Below are 22,469 nucleotides of genomic sequence, written 5' to 3' on the forward strand. Positions count from 1 at the left end.
CTCCTTTATACATATACTATATCTCTTTTTCTTCACACAGCTGCACAGCATTTGCTTCATGCTGCGTCTTGGCAGGAAAAAGTCATTATCACAAGTCGTACCCCGACCCCTGCATCAGCCTGTCACAGTCTGTACCTTGCTAATATTTTAAGAAATTCTGCATTTAAAAAAAGTCAGTTCCTTCCATATGTAGACGGCTGAGTTTGTGGCTCTTAAAAAGTTCTGCTACCTTTTAACAAAATACGTTTGGTTCCCTCTTCCCCCGCCAATTAAAGCTAGCCCTGGGCTGTTGTGTAGGGCAAGCAAGCACTGAGGATACACGGGCGAAAAGGAAACAACATAATCTCTCTGCAATATCCTGTTGTGTTTCATGCCTAATTCACTTGTTGTTTTAGTTTATTACATTTTTTTCCTGTGTCTGCATAAATATTAAAAATATATCCAGCAAGAGTAGCCCTGACATGGTCCCAGACTTTTATATTGTTCTGCTTTGTCACAGGCCGGCCCCGCGGATTTGAAGTGTCTGAACACTGGTCTGTGAGCTATGAAGGTCAGAAAATATCCTCCTAAACCATGAAGCTCTCTGTGTGGAATGGACAGTGTTTACATGGCAGAGTGACTTCAGGCAGCAATACAGCTTTGTGCACTTTATTTGGTTTCTTTGGCGTAGGGTTTTTGGTCACATTTTTTTGGAACTATTTAATACAATAGTATTCTGTTAATGTTATTAGAGGAGGCTATGTTGTGGGATAAAGGGTTCAAGGCACGAAACCTGATTCAGTGGTTTCGCTGCATTCATAATTTAAAAGTAAGAATCTTATGGAGAAATAAAGCATTTTTAATTAAGAATTATGTATTCTGAATGACAAAGGTAGTGTTGTTAAGATGGTTAAGGCATCATTCAAAATTGTATTTTTGCACCTGGCTGAAAAGAAATGCTCATTAAGTTTAATGTAATTAAAGTAAGGTAATCATTATGCAGCATAACGATGTTAATTTACAGTATCATTTTCTTTTGTTATTTAATTATAGTTCCTTATTCCTTCTCCCAGTGGTCCTACCATTAATGTGATGTAATTGACAAATTATTTAAAAGCAAAAGAAAATTCCTCCATAAAAGGGTAGATTTACATACTTTAGTCTTACTCGTATGTACAGAGAGCCACCCACCCATTTCACAATGATAAAACACAGCCAGCATTAGCTGCTTAATGGGACCCTGTCCAAACACACACACACACACACACACACACACACACACACAAACACAGACAAACACCAACACACTCACTGACACACTCAGTCAAACCACTTGTTGAAGGAAAGTTGGATGTTAAGGCCTGCTGGAAAAAAGCGTGGATCATGGAATTTCCTCTTTTTTTCACTGGTGTGAAACCAGCAAACATATGTATTTAGATTTACTAGACTGATTTTTGGAGGAGAGTGGCAAAATCCCTCGGCAGCAGACATTTAGACATAGAGCGCGGGCCGGTGCCAAGATTGCGTGTGTTTTCAGGGGTAAATGGAGTCTTTTGTGAACAATCAGCTCAGACCAGGAGATGAAACAGGGAGTGCCATTAGCTAATTAAAACTGAGGTTCAGCACATGACCCGACTTTTCCTCTGAATGCCGCCTGAAACTGGAGCCGTCTGGGCACTGGGTGTGGGTGACGAGTGACGTTGATATTAATGTGTTTGTGCCCGTATGAGCCATTGACACTCTGGCCTGTCTGGACAACTCACAGGCCACAATCTCAGAGTCTAGCTTCTGAACCACGAGGCCCAACATAACCTGTAGTGAAGATGTATTGAGCTCGGTTCGCTATAGAAGGTCCCAAAGAGATTCTAAAGAGCCTACTGAAAGAGGCTCAGACACACATATAATTGTTATTTCTGCAAAATGTTGGTATTTCAGGAACTAGGGAAACTAAATGCTAAGGTCTGAGAGGTCTGTATATGGCTCATTGAAAGTAATCAGGGACAATAGGCGAGAAAGGGCATTGATTCAGCATGTCAGAAGTAACTGCATGCTTCGGAAACAGAGCTCCTAAACGCGATTTAGTTGGTACATATTCAAAGAGCTAATCAGGTCCAAATAAATACCTGTCAGAGATCAACTTATAGCACTTTATCTGAAGGTCCTGTGCCTCTGCTATGTATTAAATCGTTTTCAGAATGGACTTTGTCAGTCATTCCCCAGACAAATGAGTTCATCAGGTTGCTAGATAGTGTCATTTCTTTCTACAAACCCATAACCCCATCCTCTGGTTATCCCCCGTCTTCCTGTCAGGTGTGCTGTGCCGCTTGGCAGTCCGGTCGTCATGCTAATAGTAACACAACACTGTCCACATGTGATATTCGTATGATGAAACTGCTGGCGGAGGGGCTCTGCGACTGATGGTTTGGCATACGAATGCAAGCCCTGGATCGATGGATCTTGCTTGTTTATCTTGTTGAGTTGGCCAGGCCAACTTCTTGTCAGGCCGAAAAAAGTTTTCCAGTCAATCTTTTGCAGTAATGTAGTCAAGTGCTCTCCAGCACCCTCCCCCCCCTCTCTTTCTCTCCCACTATCTATCATTGAGATCTGAATTTAGGACCACTTTGATAGACTCAACACTTACTGCTCCTACTGCACCATCTGAATCTTTTTAGCTAGACACCACACTCTGTTGCAAGTGAATACTGATGTAACAGTCAGTTTTTTTTGTCCTTGTTATTACATATAGAATTGACAGAATTATTCCATGATGCTTGTAGAACATATGTTTAATATTTTAGCTATTCATTGACTAAGTATCCTTGTGATGTGCATATTAACCTTGTGATGTGTTAGGCTATAGCTAAATAATTAAAATATGATTAAAATTAAGTGAAATAAAATAAAACAATATTGTTTCATCAGCTTCATTTAAACTATAAATTCTGGTAAAATTATGTTATGTCTGTTGTTGACATGAACAGTCATTTCATGTCATTAAAAAGAGTGACCTTTTTAACAGGGAAAGTGAGTATTTATCCTCACAATCAATATATTGGTCTGAAAGACAAAAGTAAAAGAAAAGTTAAAAAGAAAAAAAAACTGTAAGCCTTGTGCTTTGATAGGTTAGAAATATGTAATACATATATATTTATTTAGAATGCTAACACTGAATGTTAGTATGGTGCAAAAATGTTCTAGTTTAATTCTTTTTTGGGGGATTTTAAAATTTAAAACCTTATATGTTTCAGTTGCTCTATCTTCCTCAGTCTGTATGATGCACATCATAATCAATAGGTGTTTAGTACGTTTTCATTGGACAAGTGACAAAATTAGGATTTGCGTATGAGATCTTTTTCAGCATATGTGCTGGGTGATCGTTGCACAGCATAATATTGGTATAACATGCACAATATAAGCAGTGGAGCATTTCTTGAAAATATTGTACACTGCTACAATGAACTCAAGTTATAACAGGTCTATAACTACCTTGCCTTCAGCTTCTAACCAGGTATCAAAGCATGCAGGATTTACTACATGTGATACACTCTAATTGCATTTGTCTGGAATGCAGTATTTTGAGTTGTCCTATTTCCTTAACATTTAATCACTCTCTGGTATCGGAAACCTGAAGACCCAGGGCTGGGGCTGGTTATACGCTGCACCGAGATTGTGTCATAATTGTGTCCCATCCAAAACCTTAATCAGTTTAACCTTTCTACTGAGCCAGATCAGTTTACTAATACATCGGATTGAAGACGCCGGGGTAGGTCTCCGTCATGTTCAGGGGGCTGCTGCAGGGATGCAAACCCAGTTTATGCAGCACAGAGAGGGAGGATGGATGGAAGGATGGCTGGAGAAGAGCAGTGGGATCCTCTTCTTGGGTCATGGGCCTTTTTAAAGATTATTTTTGAGCTTTTTAGGCTTTTATTTGTATATGACAGCTTAGACTTGAAAGGGGGGGAATGACATTCAGCTAAGGGCTGCAGGGTTGAGTCAAACCTGTGGCCGCTGCGTTGAGGAGTAAACCTCTATATATGGACGCCCATTCTACCTTTGAGCTACCCAGGCACCAAGGTCATGGGCCTTTATAGACTCCCTTCTACACCAAGTTTTCCCTGGTTTAGTGCTCAATAGTAGTGCTGTATGTCGTCATGGATCATGTACATTGTGGAGGTGTGCTTAACTGTTTCTTTGCTACAGTCAAACAAATAATTATAGCCAAAGTATATTTGTGGCATTTTACGGAGCAAATACATAACAGGTCCTTTCTCCTCTGAGGCTACCATCCTCTCCCACTCCTCCCATTCACACACTGGCCTTGTTTTGTGCCCAGGCACAATTTGTGCCACAGCAGCCACTCCGCAAACATATCCACCGAACTGGTCAGTTGGTGGTGTGTGTGCTGTGTGTGTTGAACAGAGGTAAATCTCTTAGAGCATCCAGATGTTTGTTTTGGTTTTTTGCTGACTTGTCAGTGTGACAGAGGGCACTGCATAGAAGCGAGTCCAGTGCAACATCTATCCCCTGCCGGCTTTACATCGCCCACCAAACAAGCAAACAAGAAGGACATTTATACACACCGGGACCACTTCTGCCTCAGGGCCACGCCACAACCCAAGACGACAGTATCCCTCCACCCAGCCAGACCCACGCTGCACCACACCAGACTAGGCTAGACCTGCAGCTAATATATACAGTACGAGTTGCTACCGTGCAAAATAAACCCTAAGAGAAGTATGGATAAATTATGTAGCGAAAGACGTGTTTACGTTTAGGGTGTCAAGTTTAAATTATGCACTGCAGTGTTCTGTGGTTAGTGTGCCGGGTTTAATTTGAATGTTTGAGAAAAGAAGTGAAGGGTGCAAGAAACGGAGCCAGACAGGCAATTCAGCTCCACTGATGTCATACCAAAAAAATGACATTTTTGCCCAGAATTCATCACAAGGCATTATGCATGACAAGTGATTTGGTATGCACTGAATGCGGAGCATTTTTTAAGCATTAGCACAGTGACTTCTAACACAACTCAAGTGTTTGTTACAATTTGACGAAGCTTTCCAAGCTGAGACCTGTGTGTGTTTACACTGTCAAGACCTTCAGTGTGTTTTCAAATGCCCACCAGAGGGTGAGAGAGTGAAGAGAGATCCAAATGGAAAGATCCGAGTAGAATATTGAGGCGTGGATTGTGGCGTTAAATGGCACATATATCAAAACAGTCAGTCTTTACAAAAACCACATCTACTGTAATGATTGATAATGAGAGAATAGGGAAGGGGGGGGGGATTAAAGAGATACAGAGGCACGGGAGTAAATATCTTTCGCAGTGGGACATATAAGGACACGATACACAGAATGATCCAATTACCCTATTTTATAATTGTGTGACCCAGCAGAACTGGCACTACAAAGACTGATATTTAAGTTGGGATTTACCTCTCCCCCGTAGAGGTTTACACCCCAATGATCTCTAACTATCTCCAGAAAGAAGCCCTTTCGCTTTCTGTTCGCTTTTAAAAACATCTGTTTCACATTCAGTCTTTTCAGCTTTGGAATTGGTTTAACATTGATGTAAAAAGGTTTATGCGGGGTTTACAACCAGATTGGTTCAGTTATTCGGGCCGAATTACAGTAGAAGTCAGAAGCCTTTAAGTCAGAGCATATCCTTTTGTTTTTCCTTTGTTCTTCCAGTTTCTCATAACAGTGATCTTTTTATACTGTGTCACGCAGCAGCTGTCATTTAGATCACATTGCATCTTTGTCAGGGGCAAAACAAACAAAACATCAGTATAACCAGTATTCCAATTTTATTCGGAAAGGAATTAAGCCAAGAAATATAGATCGGGTCATGCATGATTTAAAGTACAGCCAGGAAATGCATATTGTATATGGGGGAAATGGTGTCTTGTAATGTGCCTGCATTCTAAATGGAAAATTGTGTGGGAGTACCAGGCTGGGACTTTGACATGCAGCATAAACATTTACATATGTCTGATGAGAAATTTGAAGGAAATATTACATAAATATGAAAAAGTTTACCAAAGAATACCAGTGAATAGTGGGACCTCAGGATTTTTGCCGTCGGTGGGTTGCTTGAGTCCATCGTAATTGCACAGGAATGGGGAGTGGTTTTGTACTCAAACAAATGTGTTTTCCTATAGGATAGTGGGCACAGGCGTGTTAGTGTGGACTGAATTATTGAATATAAATAGAGAACCATATACTGAAATGTGGTCAATTGATTTATTGAAATGTGAATGAAAGGTGATGTGCGCGCTGAGAACGCCTGAGGCGTGATTTGACTTGTCACACTCAATATCCAGCACAGTCTGATATATTGCAACCAGCCACATCCACATAACTGGAATCTGGACCCTGAAACCCGCAGAGAGCAGAAAAGAACACAACCTTGGCATGCTGAGGAGTGAACAAATCTAGGGGCACCGTTGCACCACATTTCTTGGGCAGCTGCTTTTTTACCCAGAAGGCTTTGTGGTCTGGTCCCCCTCCAGAGGGTTGCACAAACACACTCTCTTCCCCTACACCCTGCTTGAGTCCTTATGCTGGTGTTGATCACAGTGCCATGTTGACCTATTGTTTAATTTTGCCGGCATGTTTTCTGTCTGAATACTATAGTGCTTCTGGCATCAAGGTATTTGGCTTGGCAACTCACTGGGCTTCTGCAGTGTTTATTTGTTATCATGTCAGAGTTATAGAGTCGCCCAGTGTATGCTACAGTAGGTCTTTAGACAGCTGTGTCAACTCTTGCCTTGTGTGGACAACGAATGGTTTGCCAAAAAGGGAGAAGGGCTTTTATTTCTTTACCTAACAAGTCTCTATGACAAAGGATCACTGTGGTATTCATTATGTCAGGTTGTTGTCACACAAGAATGTTCTACAAGCATCATAGAATCATTCTGTCACAAGAATTTGAAGTCAGTAGGCAAGCTTGAAAAATACACCCACCTTATCATCTGAAATCACAAAATGGGAATGCAACAGTGTCCCTGTTTGCATTTAATTGAAAATAAAATTGTGTACATTATTATGAAATATTTTCTGATCACAGCAGAAAAAGAATCCACACTAAATTAAATGATCCTAAAACACGCTTTGGTTTTCTGGATTGATACTGTTGTTCAGTGATGTGTTTTTTTTTTTATTATTATTATTCATGGATGGATAATGCGGTGTTGTGGCAATGTCCAAAGAGGCCAATTTCTTCATTGCCAGCAGCCTCAATAGACCAAAAATGAAATGCAATCACAAGACATGTTGCATTTTGAGTCAGTGATGTGACACATTTTCTTCTATTTTGGACAAGTTTCACTCTGGGACACTAAGGATATACAGTAGAAATAGACAAGGCAAGTTAAAGTAAATAGCCCTTTCCTTTCTTGGGATTTAGAGCTGACAGCATGAACGTATGCCCAGTACAGCTTCCATCATATGTTATAGTTGAATAAATGCCTGAATACAAAAGTTAACAATGCCAGACAGCTTGAGAGGCAAAGAAGGAGAAAATGGTGGACGTTGGTGATGATCCAGTAAAAAGATCACTTTAGAGCACAGTCCAATTATCATGTGTCTAATTGTCTAACAAAAGAGCAATAAAGTGAATCAATTAATTATAACGTTATTGTCATTACTGCCTGTTGCCGAATTGGTGTCTATCATCCCCTAATAGTTCCGATATGAAATGGAGTCGTGGAGCACGTTGAGGTATATAACACCCCATTGAAGGGCTGGAGCAAGAGGAGCTTATTGGCAGAAGGGGGTAAAAGAGAGAAGCGAGAGACAGAGAGAGAAAGCGAGTGTGAGAATAGAGGCAGGTGTGAGTGAAAGGTGCTGGACAGATTGAAGCCCGGGTGTCAGAGGACGCCGTAGCTCATGGGCCCGTCAAACAGGATCCTGCATTGACTGCCAGTAACATCATTCCAGGCGCCGGCTCGGAACACAGATCATGTTTAGGATTTTCATTGCGTAACCCCCAGTCTGTCTTTTTCATGGCGGGTTCGGATTTCTTGAATGGGTTTATAATTAATGCCTTGATGGTTACTAATGGCTGTGGCACTGGACCCTTTGTATTGCATTCTAATTAGCCATTATAAATGGTTAGGATTGGTTTGTGAGAATAAAAACTTTCATGAGACAAAGTGGTGTGGCTCTTTTAGAAGCCTTTCCCTGAATGGGCGGTCACAGGATCATGTAAAATAAGACAAGATATACTGTCCCCGTAGGGAAATTTGTTCCTTGTGTCTCCTCACTAAAGTGAACACCCCAAATCCCTCTCATATCCAGTGGTTATTTAGCCAATATTCAACCCTTAGTGTACAAAAAAACTTCTCATCTTTCAATCTTCAAGTGCTTGCTCTGTTTTGCAAAGGAATTAAGAAATGCCCCTTTCAGATTTGCAACTAATATAATAACAATTAAAGCTCTGGAAAGAAAAGAGTTGACACAATGACCTCATTCTTACTATGTCAGACCCAAAAACATTTCCATAACACTGCTAATACGACTATTGTCACATTCACAAAAAGGCTGCAACAGCACAAGGTTAAAGGTGCTGTAGGTAAGATTGCGAAGATCCAGGACTTAGCCAACAAATTTTAACATCGACAACTTCTCAGTCCCTCCCCCCTTTCTGCTAAAGCCCAAAACAATCTCCTAAGCCCCTCCCCCCATAAGGGAGAATTAATGCGTGTGCATGAGCAGTGATTGACACACAGTTAGACCCCCCCGACCCTGATTGTTTTTTTTTTACCTGCTTCATGTAGTTCTACTGGAACATAGGGTCAGTTTCAGCAAATATGACAGAAAGTTAGTTTTATAAGTCTTACCTACTGCACCTTTAAATTCAAAGAAAGAAACACTGTAGTTAGTGTGTGATTTAATAATAATTTCCTCTGTTCAAGGAAATAAAATCACTTGAATAAACCATGATATTGTGTCAATAAGCCAATTTTTTAAGAGAGTTTTCTCGTAGCAAATGACCAATAAAGTTTTCATTGGTTGTTTTATTCCACTCACAGTGCAGGGCTAAAGAGGTAAAAAAAACTTGCAAAATCATATTAAGCATCAGCCAAGTCCCAACTACTTAAAATATTAAGACTTTTTTTTATTTTATTGATATTTCCAGTTTTTCCTAAATGTTTTCTATACATACATACCTGTGAGCAAGTAGGAATTAAATGACTCATAACCTTCCTGGGTGCAACAGTATAGGTCTGTATAAAGTAGGCAGCCAAATTCCAAATTACCTAATTAATCATAACATTTATTTGTAAATTCATCTCAGGGCAGCTAGAAAAAAGAGGTTTTTGCACTCCTGCTGTGTACCAGAGGCCAAATATCTTGTAAACACTACAGTCCTGTCATGTTTGAATAGAGCCACTATGGAGACCCATAGTATGTGCAAATGCCAAAGAAATCTATACTGATAGTTGTCAGATAGATGAAGCCAGCAATGCAACAGATTCCATGTCTGAAAAGGGCTTAAAAGCCTCAATTGTGCAAACTGCTGTTGTAGTTCTGGTTTTGTTGCGTCCAAATAGTGTCCTCTCTCACTCAGAAGCATTGATATGAAGGTGATCAGAAACATAATCAATTGTTTGTTAGAAGTAGAGTCAAAGGGAGTTGTACAGTTGACCTGTGTTCATTAGTTGAGTGGAAAGAATGTGTGTAAAAAATATTTCTTGATAACCCAAGCCTTTGCCCAGAAGGAAAATGTGAAATGTTGAGGCAAACAGAGGAATTAAGCTGAAAGTCGGTTTGGTTCTCTGCTAACTCTAGACGATAACACACAAGATATATCCTTTCCCCTGTCAGTCCGCTTCATCTCTTTGAGAACGTGACCCTGTTTTCCTTTTTCCCTCAACCTGGTGAACCGGTAAACCCCAGGCTGCCCGCTTTAAGAGGAAATCACATCTTAGCTCTCTAATCTGATGCAGGGCTGCAGAGCTGGTAGACATTTGAATGAAGGCCTCTGAATCACAGCAGGTTAAGTGCTTCCATGAAGCCTCACCATGTTGTTGTGCAGCCAGGCTCACACTGTGCCAGGCCTCCTCCACAGGAACAGGGGTTCAGATCCATCACTGCACTTCCTCCTCAATCTCCAGCAAACAGTCTGTCAGAGGAACAAAACAGCTGGGCAGGCTCATTATGTGAGCAGGCTCATTTAGTCATCATACCAATGCTTCCTGCTGTGCCAGCCACGTAGTTTTTAATCTGGCCCCCAAACTATTCAGGCCTGAGTGCAAAATGGCTGTTAAGAACAATTTCTTTAGTCATTTACATGACTACTTCCTCCCACCAATTTATCGGCTGAGCTCTTGCTCTGCCCGCTTGTTCATTCGCATCTGGACAACACTCCCTCGCTTTTAGTCATTTGCTGTGTGTGCTCATATCTTACCATTCATAACTCAAGATTTTTCAAAAGTGCAGGAGGCAGGGGAGAAAAGATGATTTAAGGAGAAACAGCAATTAATATCTCTCCTGCTCTGAGACAAAGAAAAAAAAAGAAGTTTGCCCCTATCTTTTGATTCAAATTGAAGCCCTATTCGCAACAGATGAGGCTGGCTGCTAGAAGGGTCCCGCTTTGCAGTGGAAATGATATGTGTAAACTATGTAATGCGAATGTTTTAGCCAAGCTGTGTTCAATTTTGTATCCTGACGAAGTGCATGAGAAACCTGCCTCTCTTTAGCTGTCTCGTTGAATCATATGGATATAATTTCATCCATTTACGTTTTTCTGCTCTTTGCTGTGGTTGCCACAGGGCATTTGGAAGCAGGCAGATTAAATGCACATGTTCCTCCCATCCGCAGCCAGGGCACTCTGCTCCGCAGCCTTCCCTCCGAACAGATCCTGAAGTGTTGGTGGTTTTCCTCGTTGGTCAGGGCAGAGAAAGACACCTTGTGATAAACCAACTTATTCCCTCAAACCCCTTTTTTCATACTTATAAAGTTATACAGGCTGCTTTCGAGCATTGCCACTCTATAACGTGTTTTTTTTGGCAGTGTTTTCCACCAATACCCTTTACTCTTCATCGTGTCTGTCAGGCTTGGCCGTAAAGGAGCCTGGATGTATTAGGTAAAACTAATCACAGTGGAGAATTTGTGGAGGCTTTTAGGATCTGAGAACCTTTTTCTTTTATTGGGCAGGGGGGGAGGCGTCTCTCTGACCATGAGTAATTGTGAATGTCATGCTAGTAAGCAGCCAAACAGTTGAATCCCATCTCCCTATCATTAGTCAGTGGCCTGATCTACAATTACTGCCCAGGGCCAGAGAAATATACTAGTGCTGAAGGAGATCCCCTCGCATATATAGCAACCCTAGAAAAGCTTGACTGTTGGGGGAGAAAATCCTGGATTTTATCTTGGTGAAAAAATTACTCCTGTAGGTGAGGTTATATATATTTTTCCAAAGAGAAGAACCTCCACCTTACCTTTGATTATCTCCTCTCTCTGCATTTCTCTTCCTATGTCATTCATGAAAGCATCAGATTTCTGGCCTACATGTCAGCAGCCATATTTCCTCCCGACACCCCTCCATAACGGCTGGTTTGTTTCCATCATCCACAGCTCCTGCCGGTTGCTAATGAGCCGCCGCATTTTGAGGAGAGGCGTACACTGCTGCCTTTTAGCCCCGACACTGTTTGGCCTTTTCCCTGCCAGTCAGGAGTCATTTCCCATGAAGGCCTCAGGCCCGCCGCACCTCCACTAGCCTGCATGCTGGGCCCATAATCTGTCTGTTGTGATCAGCTGCCTGTCCACCCTTTCAACCCGCTCTCGCCCCCTTCAGCCATGTCAAGACCCCACTGTCATCCCGAATGTTTACCAAGCTACTGAACCCCCCTACTCAAAAGTGAGACGGTGTCAAACAGGGCTGAAATCCCTCCACGCTGCCAGTGCCGCTGCACTCTTGCAGTGATCTGCCGGTTTACCTTAGACGGAGGTTTCAGAGAGGAAAACTAAACATGTTTAAAGCAATTAATGTCATTAGCGCTGTCTAAACTGTTTGCAAAGATAATATCAAAGGTAAAATCAGTCCTGTGTCAGAAGCCTCAGCCACCACAGCTTTATGTTTGTACCACTTTAACCTATGTGTTCATTTCTTTCTAAACCGTTTATATTAGGCAACTCCTCATCGATGATATAGGGGAACCTACTGACATATATGCTTTTTTAACATGCAGATATTATTTTTAGACACTTTTAGGTCAACCAGTTGGCATCGAACCCATAACACGGGATGTATAACGGCCACGTGTCACCTTTACCAAAATAAGACAACATACTGCCCACATCAATACTGTTAAAACAATTTTCTTCAATAACAGGAGCGATGCTGAATTTAACTACACAGCACTGCTTGCATCAAATACAAAACCTAAGTAGGTTTTTGACAGTCCATGAACTCAGTGAAAGAAGTCATTTTAACCATCAGATTGGCCACGCTAAAACATCTTACTGGAGCATAAAATATTTCATGCAGGGTTCTGGGTAATGTCCATGCCTAGGGGTGGCAGTGCCTATTGGTTTCCCAGCAGGCAGGAAAACCTCATTCTCAGCCGTCTCCCTGCTAGTCCAGCTTCCAGAGTAATAATACGCTCTACACGATTAACACGGTTTCCTCCAAGGACCCGTTACTATAATTTAGCCTCAAATTTGTATTGCGGAAAAGAAAGCAATGAAAGAGTGATTATTCCCTTATACATAAATACACACATTTAGCACGTCAATAATAGCTGTGTTTGTTTTCCAAACTCAAATTCTCGGCGCCGCATTTCAGCAGTCAGCATGGACCGCGTCTGCCATGACTGCTATGGCAGTGTAGATGTTCCTCTGCTCTGAGATTTTTATTAAACTTTCCCACCCTCACTGCGTCTCTCGTTTCCATCCGAAACATTTGATTGGCACGACTTTAGAATAATGTGTTTCCGCTGTACATCACTGTGCAATGTGAACTCCTAAAGACATTTTTCCATGATTGTATGCTGAAGCCGGGAACAAATGTGTTTGTGTGTGTGTGTGTGTGTGTGTGTGTGTGTGTGTGTGTGTGTGTGTGTGTGTGTGTGTGTGTGTGTGTGTGTGTGTGTGTGTGTGTGTGTGTGTGTGTGTGTGTGTGTGTGTGTGTGTGTGTGTGTGTGTGTTGATGAAACCAGGGTGAAATATTTTATTCATACTACATTCCGGTCCTGTCCTGTGCCTCACTGTTACTTTTGTGTTGCTGTCTGGTCAAGAAGTCAGTCATGTCGAATGTCCTGAGTATCAAAAACTGTCACATTTCTTTTTTCAAATCATAACTTTGCTCATTTTAAATTGTGTTTAATCTAGGGCATCCAGGATCTTATATGGATGATGATGATGATGATGATAATGATGATGATGATGATGATGCTTTTACTGATACTGATGCTTTCGAGAAGTTTGGCTTATAAACTCAAGCAATGTATTGGCATTAGCGATACCCAACATTTCAAGCTTTGTTCTCTCTCTGAGGCATTATTAAGAGCCCATCCTATATTGTTGGTGCACATATGCTTGCCCAGTTTTGTTTTCAGTACAATCAACTTCACAAGCTCAGTTTCAATTGTTAGTTTGTAGCTTGTTGTAAGAAAAAAAGTGGACAGGAAAAAAAAGCATCTGTCTGATCATGTTAAAATCATGCTTTTGTTTCCAAACTCATCAGCTCAGAGGTCTGACAAACTGCAGGAGCTGTGCGTTTGTGTCGCCATAATCGTGCAGATTAAGACTCTTACTGAGCCACACAGGCACATACACCCACAGATCAGCCTAGTCACCCAACACGGCTCTACCATGACTGGCTTAGGTTTCGCCTATATTAAATGGAGCCTCGGTGAATAGAAGGCCCTGCCTGTACTGTGAGAGTGAATGAAGGAGCCCAGGGATGAGTATTGAGCGTAGATGAAGCTGAAGGCCCATTAGAAGAATGGTGTCACTCTCTCCTTAGCCGTAACCCGACCTGTTGTCAGCAGGCTTTACTAAAGGTCAGGCTACAATGGACAGTAGAGACCGCAGCACCTCCACAGCAGTTTGTCAGTGAAGTTGCATTTGCACTGAGGTCAGATTAGACCTTTGCAAGAAGTTGGTTTTAGGTAAGATTTATGACTGAGGAAGTGGTTATTTTAGAAGATATTATACTTATAAGATATTCTACTTATTAACTTAAGAGTTTAAAGTCGCAGTAGTTGCACCATGCATGTTTTTTACCAGACTCAATGCCTTCCTGGCGCCCGGTTTCTCTCATATTTAGGTTCTTGACGTATACTGAATAAAGCCGTCATTTTTTACTCCATCATCGGTCTAATTTGTCTAATCTTCGCATTTATTCAGATGCAAACAAGAATGCACAAAAGAGACTTTTAGTTGCTCTGGTTCCATAGTTCCTGGAACATTTTGGCCAAAAAGGGCTAATAGTTTTTCTTCACCAGTTTATGCAGCCTATTACTCTTCATGGAGTGACCTCTTTTCCCATCCTCCCCACCATTTTTTGTCTCTGTACTCTTTTGTCTCCACCTGACCTGTGCCTTATGTACCAGTCGTACACGCCATGCATCTGAAGTCCTTATAGGGTGACCGGCAAGTGTACAGAAGAAAGATGCTAACATGAGCACGTCATCTGCTCCTATTGTTCCTATTGTTCCCTGTGACAGTCTCAATATATTGATGCTGCTGAACACTTACATGAGATTAATCCTAAGTAGATATAAGTAGCATTGAGCTATGCTTCCCATACTACTGTACACCCTACACTTTGTGACTCTTTACACAGCAGCCCCTGTAGGGGGTCTTGACATGGACCGCCTAATCAACCAATCAGCCTTGTTTTTTGCTTAAGAGCAGGAGTGGATATGCGAGAAGCCTCATGAATCATTCACGTGTTAACAAATCTGTGGTGTTCATTGGCTGAGTGGTTCGGATCAAATGGGCCAAGCTGGGTCGGATATGAGTCTGTTTACAGTCACTGTCACTTGTCAGTCTAAGGCACTATACACTTCAGAACACTTATCCCATGCTATGCATTACAGCCCATTAACCGCCGCTGTACGGCACACTCCAGTTTCCCCTGCAATTTAGACGCAGCGTGAAAAATAATCAGATTCAAGAGCCATGGAAAAAAAGGCTCACGATTATACCACCCATGTTTTTAAGCATCTCTCACTTTTCCATAGCTGGTGAATATGTGGTGTAGAGTGAACTCCTCCAGCTGTGCGAGTGATCAAGGGAGTATGGGAAAGAGTGGGACAGCTTCTTTCTGAGTCACAGACGTATCCATATACAGAGCCCACATTGTACCAGACTATGCCAGCTTTACACTGATTGATTTCTTTTTCTGTGTGTGTGTGTGTGTGTGTGTGTGTGTGTGTGTGTGTGTGTGTGTGTGTGTGTGTGTGTGTGTGTGTGTGTGTGTGTGTGTGTGTGTGTGTGTGTGTGTGTGTGTGTGTGTGGGCATTTGTTTATTTCCTTGTGTGGGCCTGTGCATACCTGCCTGACTGTGGTTGTCTTTGTGCGTGTGTGTGTGTGTGTGTGTGTGTGTGTGTGTGTGTGTGTGTGTGTGTGTGTGTGTGTGTGTGTGTGTGTGTGTGTGTGTGTGTGTGTGTGTGTGTGTGTGTCTTGTGCTGTCTTCCCTCCCCCGCAGTTTGAGAGTTGTAACAAAGCGTTTTCACGTCTGGAGAACCTGAAGATCCACCTGAGGAGCCACACAGGAGAGAAGCCGTACCTGTGCCAGCACCCAGGCTGCCAGAAAGCTTTCAGCAATTCCAGCGATCGCGCCAAGCATCAGCGCACTCACCTGGACACGGTCAGAAACTAAGTCTCTGCTCTGTCTAACCTCCCAATGCTTCACCGTAGTAGAATAATGTTTAACCTGTCTCGGGCCAACAGTTAAAATAGCCTGGGTGGTCGCTGTGTTGCGGAAGGCATGGCTGCATGAAATTATGGACTTTAAATGTTTGCATGTGTCGGATACAAGCTGCATTTAGTTTCTACCAAATCCATTCAGGTATTAGATTATATGCAAAATGAAAATATAAGTTGTCAAAGAACTAGCAAGCTGCATGTGTGTGTGTCTGGTGTGCACTCACACTGTTTCCCTCCTTCACTTTTACACCAATATTAAAAACTGCACTGCTGTCCAAGTCACAATGCCTATTTCCACATCTTGACAGTGTTAGACTTTTATTTGCTGTCAGTCGGTGAGCAGTGTGGCATTCTCACTCTCTCAACGCTGGCAGTGACACGCCACAGATCATTAAATGATCAGTTCCATTAGGCTGAGTCGCAGCTTGGGCCGTAACAGACTTGGATTGGAGCTGCAAGCTCACACAGAGCTTCGCCTGTTTCTCTGACCTGTATAAATGGAGGGAAAGGTTGAGTCAGCCATCGCTGCCACTCGTCATGTCTTAGTAACCCCAACCAATACCTCACTTTATCACCATCCACATGGCAACACAGCGAGGGAGTAAATAACTTGTTTTGCTCAAATGATGTACTTAAGTACCATTAAGGTATTTGTTCGTTCTCACACTACAAGGAGCTACAAATAATATTTGAGCAGTCCTTAAAAGGTGCGCACGTACCAGCTTCAAGCCAATCAGCCTAAGCAATAATAGAAGTCAATCATAGCTCTGGAAATCAAGGATATTATTTAGGATAGGTCTTTGAAGGAGTCTTTCAAAAATGTAGCCATAAAACTAAGAACTTCAATTAGCGATTAGATTATGTGAATCCAGAATTAAGTTTTTTTTAACGTAAATTGTATTCTGCTTCCTTGTAGCTATATTCATTCAAGTCAATTAAATTTTATTGATATACGCCAAGTTCACAAATTAGTCTCAGAGTTCTTTACAATATGAGCAACATACGACACCCTTTGTCCTTAAACCCTCAATTAGATCCCATATGTATATTTCAGTAAAGGAATAAAACCCTCCAAACTCTTCAACTCAGTCTAATTACCATTGAAAGATTTTTTTTTACGATTATTTACGAGATTATTAACAAATGATTGTAAAAAATTAACAATAACAAAATTAAAATGAATAGGTTACTCGTAAGTTGTATGGCAACAGTCAATTTGCTACAAGGGTGTCTCTTTTTCTTTAACATGATGGAAAGAACTTGACCCTTTCCCCCCCCCCTGCACTCTACCCTATGATCAGAGGTGCATTCAGGCTTTATGAGTACTTAAAAAGCCAGAGAGAATAAAACATCAGTGATGCTGAGCAAGTAGGAAGAGAGCCGTAGTGGCACACAGTGAGGCTTTTTTAAATCAGTAACAGCTCAAATTCACCACTTTCTGCGAAACTTGAATTGAAAGAGATATTCATTTTAACAGTATTTTTATAATATTCATATTTCCAGGATATCTTCCCCCTGTGTTCCTGTATTGGCCAGCCACCAGTGCTTTTGGTACACATAATAGTAAATCACTCAGAACCTTTACTTCAGTCGAGTTTTGAATGCAGACTTGTGTTATTCTATCAGTAAGGGATTTTCCTCCTCCAGCCACTCTTTCCACAGTAGGGCAAATGATACAGCTAATCTGGGACCCTGATGCTTATGGCTTCACATTAACACTCCGCTAAGGCATTCGCTGTGCCTGCCCGCCCTGCCAAAAACACTTTGAGGGAAAATCATTTTCAAGCTTTAATGGTATTTATTCAGCACAGAAGTTGTGCTTGATTTTTTTTTTTTTTTTACTCAAGGTTCTGCGCTGTATTGGGTGCGTTGCTTGACAAAACAAACATGGCGGAGATGAGTGGCACTGTAAGAGCCTTGTAATAACAATGGCTTATTTACAGAGAAGGTCGAGGTATGGAGGCAGAGCTAATAAAGACGCGTATCCCCTTACACTTTAATGGCCAACCTATATTTCTGAGGATGAAAAAAATGTTTTGCCGTGAGGGGGAAAAATCCCTCAATCAGCTAGCTACATGCTATATTTGCTTGGTTAATGAGAAGAATGTGAAATGATTAGGAAACTCCATGACAGTGCAGTCATTTTACAGATGGCATGTCTGTTTCTCTAATCTGTCGACATCTCCCTCCTCACAACCAGTCTGTATGTCAGCATACACACTGACACTCAGTACATACTGACCGTATAGAGTAACATTACCAACTCTGTACTGGTCCACAATATCCAATGTAGAAAATGTCCCATCACAGTCCTATTTTAATTGTGCAGAAAACAACTAACCATGTCCTGCTGTATTTTTTAAATATTAGCAGAGTGTTTTACATACATTGTCGAGTATTGATATTAATCATGTCACATTGATGTTGTCGGTAAGAAAGAGGGTTCCTTACTACACTGGGAGAAGAAAACGAGGATAGACCTACATGCAACAGCAAGTGAAACAGCACATAGAGCATCTTTAAAGTCCTGAATTTAAATTAAAACGCTACATGGAGATCATTTCATATTGAAATATTTTATAACGAAATGTTCTTTTTTTTCTTTTTCATGCTTTTTTTCCTCTTCTTCAAATTCTGTCATTCTCAGCTGAAAGGTAGGACTTTAACTTTGCCTTTACTTCAACAGATTTTAAACTTAGTGTATAAATTGTGCTTACTCACACCCTAATTTCCCCAATTTCTGTCATCTGTCAATTTCTGTCATCTCAACTGCCAGACTTTTTTTCTTGTGTCTCTGTCCTTACAAAAAAGTGAATTTGATGCATCTACACTTTAACCGAATGTGAAACATTTTTTTTTTCTTCTTTCTGCTTGTAGAAGCCGTACGCGTGTCAGATCCCCGGCTGTACCAAGCGCTACACAGATCCCAGCTCCCTACGCAAACATGTAAAGATCCACTCGGCCAAAGAGCAACAGGTGCGTAGAAAGGTAAGACACCTTCTACAAGAGAGGGATGGAACGAATAGATATTGAGATAAAATGTTTTCCTGTTGTAGTAGTAACTGATCTGTTAGACTTTTGTCCTTTTTTTTAACATCAAACAAAATGTAAATGGACTGTTTTTATATAGCACTTTTCTAGTGTTAACGACTACTCAAAGCGCTTTAACATAGTACAGAAACCATTCACACACATTCATACACTGTGGCCGAGGCTGCCGTACAAGGTGCCACCTGCTCATCAGATAAACATTCACACACATTTACACTCCGATGGTGCAGCATCGGGGGCGACTCGGGGTTCAGTGTCTTGCCCAAGGACACTTCGGCATGGAACTGCAGGGCCAGGGATCGAACCACCAACCTTCTAATTGGCAGGCGACCTCTCTACCACTTAGCCACAGCCGCCCCTCAAAAGAACAGAAAGATGAATTATACGTCTCTAACTGGAAGATGACAGTAAATTAATTACATACTATTAAACTACTAATTAAAAAAAGGGGGATATTATCCATCACGTTTCATTTTTCATAACAAATCCTAGTGGGAACACATACATATATGTTACATGTTATTGCTGACCCCTCACCTGTCTTACACTCTCATTATGAGCTGCTTCCATCAGGTCGACGTTACAGGGTCCCAAGTAAACATAAAAGATACCTCAACAGATATAAAAACGTATTAATTTCTATTCAGTAAATCTCCTAAACTCAGGCCATAAGGTATGAGGAGGGGTGGAATGTGTTTGTACTGACTTTATTGTTTGCACTTGTGTTGCACACTGTATTGTATGTACTTAATGTCTTGTGTCTGTCCATGTTCATATATATTATATGTATTTTTATGTGGCAGCCTTTTGTCCAAGACAAATCTCCCTTGGGACAAATAAACAAATCTTGATATTGGTGGCTTTGCCTGCGTATCATGTAGAGCACAGTGGCCTTTCAGCATGACTTAATTCAAGTACTGTAAATACGGTAGGGTTACAGGTTTAACGAACGGGCCAGCTCTGATGTACATTATCCACAGATCCATCTAGTTGGTTTAATTGAGGGGTTGGGTGGCCGGGGGTCTAGTAGAGGGGTGTCTTTGAGAATCGCTTTCCCAACAATAGATCAGGTTTGACCACATTTCATCGTGTTCGTGGTCAAAAGCCCATTCTTTCCCTGACTGGAAGTGGGTAAATAACAGAGAATGGGCTCATTGTTGTGGAAGGGGCTGGATAGTGGCAGGCTGGATGATGTGTTTCTTTGCTTAGCGCCGTAAAGGGAAACACATGTGTGCTTGTAGCATTGTTAATAAGCTGTACTGCGGAATACCCCAGTGGCCAGATGTTATGGACAAATGTCAAACAAACGCTCTTACTCCACTCTTGGAACGGTCCAGAGAAAAACTGTTAGGAGTGTCGCTGTGGGGAGAACAGAGCCCCAATTACATGTGATGAATAGTTTGCAGGGCCCTCATAAGGATCCCCAAGAGGACAAGCACATGCACATTTATTGACATACAGTATCTAAGTGTGGAATCATAACATGGATTATGCCAGCTATAAAATTCAATCAATCATCTGTGATTTAAGTGGCGGAATATGCATAAGGTCTTAAAAGACGTAAGTCACGCACAGATAAAGCTGTTATCTGTCCACTAGGCTCATCGCTGTCGATGAACTAAATGGTTGTGATAATGCTGAAGAATGTTTCCAACCACAAAATCAAAATGTGGAATTGATTTTCATTGTGGATGGATGGATGGACAGACAGGCAGACACAGAGAGACAGATGGACAGATTGATAGGGTTGGAATGATGATGAAGAAAAAACCTTGGTGGACAACATCAACTTTGTCATCTGTAACTGGAGCACTTTGTTATAAAAATACACTCGTACTGGTCCAAATGACTCACAGCAACACTGACAGGTTTTTAATGCCTCTTGGCATCATAAAGTTATCACTTCTTAACTATTATACGACGAAATATCTATTATTCAAGATGGTTAATATCACAGCATGATGACAAAACCAAACTTGATTTACAATTTTAACAGATGATGATTGATTTCCTAATGAACTGAACCCACGTTTATTGGATTCAAAGATAAGGAGCCTGTTGCACAGCTGTTCTTAAGTTCAACCTTAGCCCAGTTATAACGTGTTTACTAAGAGGAGATTTACACATTACTGAATTAAAATGGGATGCATGTTCTTTGTGAAGAATAAAACATTATAAATACATTGGAATGAACTAAATAAAAGAGGTTGTACTGCACAAATACTGCCAGGTTTAATTGAACCGACTGATTAAGCTACGTTAGCCTGATAATATATAGCAGTTAAACCCTTGAAATTGAAGAATCAAATATGATTGATACATCTGTTTTAACACTTTTGTTTTATCGTAATTGCATTGTTGTTCAACATAATTAAAGAACCCAGTGCAACATGTGTTGTATTAGTTTGTGGACAACAATGGGCGTCTATGGTACAGAATAATTAACTACATCAGGCTTTTATGAATGAATAGTAAATCTACTGTAGCAGATCATGTCCACTGCTATTGTTTGTCCATAAAGCATCATCTGATATTGGAGCCAAAGCAGATGCCATTGAGACCTTTCGTAGATTCTCCTTTCTCCAGTCAGTGTCTTGATTCTGGCACACCATGGTGTGTTATACACTGTTGGTTTGAAATGCTTTCTCTTTCTACCTACGTCTGATCATCAGCAGTACTGTCCCAGTCCCTGTGATGAATTTACAGGTTCTTTGAAGGTAAATCTCCTGAGTAAAGGAAAGATGTGGTTGTTAGTACAGTCCTGGTGTGTACCTCAGCAACTGTAATCTTTTATTACAGAGAAATCCACTGATGTACACTACAGAGGTCAGCTGCCCCACTGATCCATAAGGCAGATGTCCGATTTCTCCAACTGACACAAGTTTCCTTAGGTTTAGGTTTCTTCTGCGTGGCCTGTGATCGACTCTCCAGTTGAAATGTGTCTTCAGTTGGCTCCATTACTGTTGGCAGTGAGAGAAACAGAAGCAATCTCGCATTGGCTCTGAGTTGGTACAGGGATCACTTACCCGCAATGTCCAAGGCCAACGCGTGACTCAAAAAGGAGCGTATGATCTTTCCTTTGGTTCCCCCTGACTGACAATGTATTCTCATTTGCTGAGTTACTGTTTCAAATTAACATTACAATCGCATTAGTGCACAAAAAGAGTTAAAAAAAACCAACCACACCCCACATGGGGTCCAGCCTACAAATAGACAAAACTGAGCCTGTGCTTTGTTCTGAGGTTGTGTAATCTTGCAAACCAGATGGAGTTCTCTTTAAATGACTCAACATCACTTCTTGTAAACATTTGTTTTGTTTATTCTTATGTTTGTGATTGACAGCTTCGGCCCTGTCCTCACCTGGAGCAGGACGTCCTGAGTGACTGTCTGTCCATTCAGCACCTCCAGAGCTCCACCTCCTCGCAGCATCTCTACAACGGCAAAGATGGCCGTTCTCCTGGACTGGGCCAAGACATCTTCGCAGGTGCACACAGGAAGCTGCTCTGTCATCTATCACCCTGATTATGTAACCTCTTCCCCTTATGAAGGCATTAAGT

The 22,469-nt window shown here is 41.4% G+C and overlaps 1 protein-coding gene across 2 annotated transcripts in view; it reads left to right on the forward strand.

Annotated features, from left to right (window-relative positions):
- LOC120565286 (zinc finger protein GLIS1) overlaps positions 1 to 22,469 on the forward strand; it is an 81,916-nt gene that overhangs the window by 34,272 nt on the left and 25,175 nt on the right. Inside the window, exons 5-7 of one of the 2 annotated variants that reach the window (XM_039810945.1) lie at positions 15,641 to 15,802; positions 18,739 to 18,837; positions 22,255 to 22,396. In XM_039810945.1, the coding sequence (XP_039666879.1) occupies positions 15,641 to 15,802; positions 18,739 to 18,837; positions 22,255 to 22,396 (403 nt within the window). Of the gene's footprint in view, positions 1 to 15,640; positions 15,803 to 18,738; positions 18,850 to 22,254; positions 22,397 to 22,469 lie in introns of both variants that reach the window. The other variant, XM_039810944.1, reaches the window with a different exon arrangement.

This window comes from Perca fluviatilis, chromosome 9 (genome assembly GCF_010015445.1).
Source record: "Perca fluviatilis chromosome 9, GENO_Pfluv_1.0, whole genome shotgun sequence".
In the NCBI taxonomy this organism is placed as follows: domain Eukaryota; kingdom Metazoa; phylum Chordata; class Actinopteri; order Perciformes; family Percidae; genus Perca; species Perca fluviatilis.